The sequence below is a fragment of the Podarcis filfolensis genome (genome assembly GCF_964270895.1).
Source record: "Podarcis filfolensis genome assembly, contig: HAP1_SCAFFOLD_125, whole genome shotgun sequence".
NCBI classification, from domain to species: Eukaryota; Metazoa; Chordata; class Lepidosauria; order Squamata; family Lacertidae; genus Podarcis; species Podarcis filfolensis.
The window spans coordinates 10,001-16,102 of record NW_028149448.1 but is presented as its reverse complement, the minus strand read 5'-3'; the positions used below and the strand labels follow the sequence as shown (position 1 = coordinate 16,102).

At 43.0% G+C, this 6,102-nt stretch overlaps 1 protein-coding gene across 1 annotated transcript in view; it reads left to right on the top strand.

Moving 5' to 3' along the window:
- The first annotated feature begins 689 nt into the window (after positions 1-689).
- LOC310755070 (microtubule nucleation factor SSNA1-like) overlaps positions 690-6,102 on the top strand; it is a 6,962-nt gene continuing 1,549 nt past the window's right edge. The window contains exons 1-2 of the mRNA XM_083631746.1: positions 690-757; positions 4,501-4,700. Coding sequence (XP_083487872.1) covers positions 706-757; positions 4,501-4,700 — 252 coding nt within the window. The 5' untranslated portion in view covers positions 690-705. The remainder of the gene's footprint in view (positions 758-4,500; positions 4,701-6,102) is intronic.

Genomic DNA, 6,102 nt, shown 5'->3' with positions numbered 1-6,102 from the left:
TCTCTCACGCTTAGCCGATCCCTCCAACGCAGTGGATCCCTCCAAACCAGCAGATCCCTCCCACCCAGTGGATCTCTCGTGCTTAGCGGATCCCCACGCAGCGGAACCCTCCGACCTTGCGGATCTCTCCCACCCAGCGGATCCCTCCGAACTTGAGGATCTCTCCCACCCAGTGGATCTCTCGCGCTCAGCCGATCCCTCCCGCCCAGCGGATCTCTCCCGCTTAGCGCATCCCTCCCACCCAGCGGATCCCTCCGGCCTTGCGGATCCCTCCCACCCAGCGGATCTCTCGCGCTTAGCGGATCCCTCCCACCCAGCAGATCCCTCCCACCCAGTGGATCTCTCGTGCTTAGCTGATCCCCCAACTCAGCAGATCCCTCCCACCCAGCGGATCCCTCCCACCCAGCGGACCTCTCGCGCTTAACCGATTCCCCCCAACCCAGTGGATCCCTCCCACACAGTGGATCCCTCCCAGCGGATCCCCCGACCGAGTGGATCCCCCGACCGAGTGGATCCCTCCGACCGAGTGGTCCTCCCCCGCCCGGCGCTTCAGTCCCCGCCCCATCGCTTGTCCCCTTTCGCGTCCGAACGCAGGAGGAGCCGGCCCCGCCTCTGCGCATGCGCGGCGGAATCGGCGGCGTTCGGACCGGGCGACGCGCGACGTACGCGACGCGCGGCGGAGACGGCGACGGCGACGCGGCGACGATGACGCAGCAAGGGGCGGCGCTCCAGAGCTACAACAACGAGCTGGTCAAATGTGAGGCGAGAATTGGCGCTTCTACTCGAGCTCAGGCTCCGGCGGAGGGAGCAGGCCGCGTTGCTAGGGCAACGGCGTCGCTGATTGGGTGGGGCGGGAGGCAGGCGGCCAATGGGAGGCGCGGAGGGGAAGGCCGAGCGCTGCCATTGGGCGAGCGGCGTGAGGAGGGCGGGACAAATCGGCTGAATGGGCGGGCGGGAAAGGCCGAGCGCTGCTATTGGGCGAGCGGCGTGAGGAGGCCGCGTTGCCAGGGCGGCGGCGTCGCTGATTGGGTGGCGAAGGAGGCAGGCGACCAATGGGAGGCGCGGAGGGGAAGGCCGGGCGTTGCTATTGGGCGAGCGGCGTGAGGAGGGCGGTAGCAATTGGCTGATTGGGCGGGCGCGAAAGTCCGAGCGTTGCTATTGGGCGAGCGGCGTGAGGAGGCCGCGTTGCCAGGGCGACGGCGTCGCTGATTGGGTGGCGAAGGAGCCGGGCGGCCAATGGGAGGCGCGGAGGGGAAGGCCGAGCGCTGCTATTGGGCGAGCGGCGTGAGGAGGGCGGGACAAATCGGCTGAATGGGCGGGCGGGAAAGGCCGAGCGTTGCTATTGGCCGAGCGGCGTGAGGAGGCCGCGTTGCGAGGGCAACGGCGTCGCTGATTGGGTGGCGAAGGAGCCAGGCGGCCAATGGGAGACGCGGGGGGGAAAGCCGGGCGTTGCTATTGGGCGAGCGGCGTGAGGAGGGCGGTACCAATTGGCTGAATGGCCGGGCGGGAAAGGCCGCGCGTTGCTATTGGGCGAGCGGCGTGAGGAGGCCGCGTTGCTAGGGCGGCGGCGTCGCTGATTGGGTGTTGCAGGAGGCAGGCGGCCAATGGGAGGCGCGGAGGGGAAGGCCGAGCGCTGCTATTGGGCGAGCGGCGTGAGGAGGCCGCGTTGCCAGGGCGGCGGCGTTGCTGATTGGGTGGCGAAGGAGCCAGGCGGCCAATGGGAGACGCGGAGGGGAAGGCCGGGCGTTGCTATTGGGCGAGCGGCGTGAGGAGGGCGGTACCAATTGGCTGAATGGGCGGGCCGAGCGTTGCTATTGGCCGAGCGGCGTGAGGAGGCCGCGTTGCTAGGGCGACGGCGTCGCTGATTGGGTGGGGAAGAAGGCAGGCGGCCAATGGGAGGCGCGGAGGGGAAGGCCGGGCGTCGCCATTGGGCGAGCGGCGTGAGGCGGCCGCGTTGCCAGGGCGACGGAGGGCGGGACCAATGGGCTGAACGGGCGGGCGGGAAAGGCGCGGAAGGCCGCGCGTTGCTAGGGAGGCGTTGCTAGGGAGCGCGCAGCGGTCATTGGCTAGGAGGCAGTGAGGCGGCCAATGGGAGGGGGGCTATGCGGATGGCGGGAAGTTTCTAGCCTCGCTATTGGCTTACGGAGACGTAGCGGAAGGACGTGCGTTGTTATTGGCCGCGCAGTTCGGAGGCGTAGCGAGGCGACCAATGGGCGGCGGGCGGGAAGTTCCGAGCGTTCTTATTGGACGCGCGGTGTGAGGGGCGGGTGAAGGCGTGAGAGGACGCGCGTTTCTATTGGCTGCGCGACTTGAGGGGAAGGCGCTGATTGACTGGAGGCGTAGCGAGGCGGCCAATGGGAGGGGGCGAGGCGGCGGGCGGGAAATTCCGAGCGTTCTTATTGGACGTGCAGTTTGAAGGCGCAGCCAGGCGGCCAATGGGAGGGGGGCGAGAAGTTCCGAGCGTTCTTATTGGACGCGCGGTGTGAGGGGCGGGCGCAGGCGTGAGAGGACGCGCGTTGCTAGGGAGGCGTTGCTAGGGAGTGCGCAGCGGTGATTGGCTGGGGAGGTAGCGTGGCGGCCAATGGGAGGAGGGCTACGCGGATGGCGGGAAGTTTCCCGCGTCGCTATTGGCTTACGGAGACGGAGGGGAAGGACGTGCGTTGTGATTGGCCGCGCGGTTTGAAAGCGCAGCGAGGCGGCCAATGGGAGGGGGGGCGGGAAGTTCCGAGCGTTCTTATTGGATGCGCGGTGTGAGGGGCGGGCGCAGGCGTGAGAGGACGCGCGTTTCTATTAGCTGCGCGGTTTGAGGGGCGGCGAGGTCTCGAAGGCGGGGAAGGAAAGCGAGCGCTGATTGGCCGAGGCGCAACCAGGCAGCCAATAGGAGGGAGGCTGGGCGGCGGGCGGGAAATTCCGAGCGCTCTTATTGGCCGCGGAGGCCTGAGGGGACGCGCGTTGCGATTGGCTGCGAGGCTTGAGGGGGCGGAGACGTGTCTAAGGCGGGAGAGGAGGCGCCTGGCGATTGGACGAACGGGTTCAGGGGCGGAAACGATTGGCCAGGCCGCTCCAAGGGGCGGGGCGACGGCCTAGCGGGGTTGCTATGGCGACGAGGCCTGGCTTGATTTTTCCCCCCTGTGAAAATTTATTATTATTATTATTATTATTATTATTATTATTATTATTCTTATTCTTATTATTATTATTATTATTATTATAATACATGGTTCATATATTTAATGATGAGAATCTTGAATCCAAATTTGATTATTGAGGACTAGAATCTTGAATTAAATCTCCAGGTGAATTATTATTACTGGTATTAATATTAATATTATTAATATTAATTATTAAAAATATTAATATTAATATTTTTAGGACTAAATCTCCAGGTATTGAGGAGCTTATTATTATTATTAATATTATTATTATTCAATCTCAAGGTACTGAGATACTTCTTCATATTGGAGGACATTGTTATTATTATTATTATTATTATTATTAATAATAATAATAATACTATTAATATTAATATTAATAATAATAATATTAAATCTCCAGGTATTGAGGACCTATTATTATTATTATTAATAATAATTATTCTTCCTAATTCCCCAGGCATTGAGGACCTTATTCTTATTATTAGCAATATTATTATTATTTTCTTAATAATAATAATAATAAATTAATTAATTAATTATTATTATTATTATTCCTAATTCCCCAGGCATTGAGGACCTTATTTTTATTATTATCAATATTATTATCAATATTATTATTATTATTATTATTATTATTATTATTAGGACCTTATTCTTATTCTTATTAATTATTCTTATTATTATTCCTAATTCCCCAGGCATTGAGGACCTTATTCTTATTCTTATCATCATCATCATTATTATTATTATTACTACTACTACTACTACTACTATTAGGACCTTATTATTATTATTATTATTATTATTAATTATTCTTATTATTATTCCTAATTCCCCAGGCATTGAGGACCTTATTCTTATTATTATCAATATTCTTCTTATTATTCTTCTTCTTATTATTATTATTTTCTTTAATAATAATAATAATAATAATAATAATAATAATAATAATGTGAGGGAATAGGAAGAAGAGGAATAATAATAATAATAATAATAATAATAATAATAATAATAATAATTCCTAATTCCCTAGGCATTGAGGACCTTATTCTTATTCTTATCAATATTATTATTATTATTATTATTATTATTAATTATTATTCCTAATTATTTTCTTTAATAATAATAATAATAATAATAATAATAAGAATATTGATAAGAATAAGAATAAGGTCTTTAATAATAATAATAATAATAATTCCTAATTCCCCAGGCATTGAGGACCTTATTCTTATTCTTATCAATATTCTTATTATTATTCTTATTATTCTTATTATTCTTATTATTTTCTATTATTATTATTAATTAATTAATTAATTAATTATTCTTCTTCCTCATTCCCCAGGCATTGAGGACCTCTCCCTCAAGCGGGACGAGCTGAGCAAGCAGATCCGCCAGGAGGAAGAGGAGAAAGCCAAGCTCCAGAACGACATCCGGGTCTTGACGGACAAGCTGTCGCGCGTCAACGAGAGCCTGGCCCGGAAAATGGCCTCGCGCAACGAGTTCGACCGGACCATCGCCGAGACGGAGGCGGCGTACATGAAGGTGGGGAGGGGAAGAATATTAATTATTATTATTATTATTATTATTATTATTATTATTATTATTATTGAAAATAATAATAATAATAATTAATAATAATAGTAATAATAATAATAATAATAATTATTATTATTATTATTATTAAAGAAAATAATAATAATAATAGTAAAAGTAATAATAATAATAATTATTATTAAAGAAAATAATAATAATCAATAATAATAGTAATAATAATAATAATTATTATTAAAGAAAATAATAATAATAATTACTAATAATAGTAATAATAATAATAATAATAATTAAAGAAAATAATAATAATAATAATAGTAAAAGTAATAATAATAATTATTATTATTAAAGAAAATAATAATAATAATAATAATAGTAATAATAATTATTATTATTAAAGAAAATAATAATAATAGTAATAATAAATAATTGTTAAAATAATAATTAATAATACTAATAGTAATAATTATTATTATTAAAATAATAATAATAATAAATAATTGTTAAAGAAAATAATAATCAATAATAATAATAGTAATAGTAATTATTATTATTATTATTAAAGAAAATAATAATAATAATAATAGTAATAAATAATTGTTAAAGAAAATAATAATAATTAATAATAGTAATAGTAATTATTATTATTATTATTATTATTATTAAAGGAAATAACAATAATAATTAATAATAATAGTAATAATAAATAATTGTTAAAGAAAATAATAATAATAATTAATAATAATAATAGTAATATAAATAATAATAAAGAAGAAGAAATAAGAAATCATAATAGAAGAAATAATAATAAGAAAGTAATAAATATAAATAATAATCATAAGAAAGAAGAAGAAATAAGAAATAATAATAATAATTAAAATAATAATAATAATAATAATAATAATAGTAATAATAAAGTAATAAATATTTTTATTAAGAATAATAAGAATAATAAATTAAGAAGAATAATTAAGAAGAAGAATAAAGAAGAATAAATATAAATCATAATAAAGAAGAAGAAGAAGAAATAAGAAATCCTAATAAGAAATAATAATAGAAGAAGAAATAATAATAAGAAAGTAATAAATATAAATAATAATCATAATGAAGAAGAAGAAGAAATCAGAAATCCTAATCAGAAATCATAATAGAAGAAGAAATAATAATAATAAAGTAATAAAAATAAATAAGAATCATAAGACAGAAGAAGAAATAAGAAATCATCATCATAATAATAAAGTAATAAATATAAATAATAATCATAATAAATAATAATAAATAATAATAATAATAATAATAATAATAATAATAATATAAAGTAATAAATATAAATCATAATCATAATAAATAATAATAATAATAATAATAATAATAATAAAGTAATAAATATAAA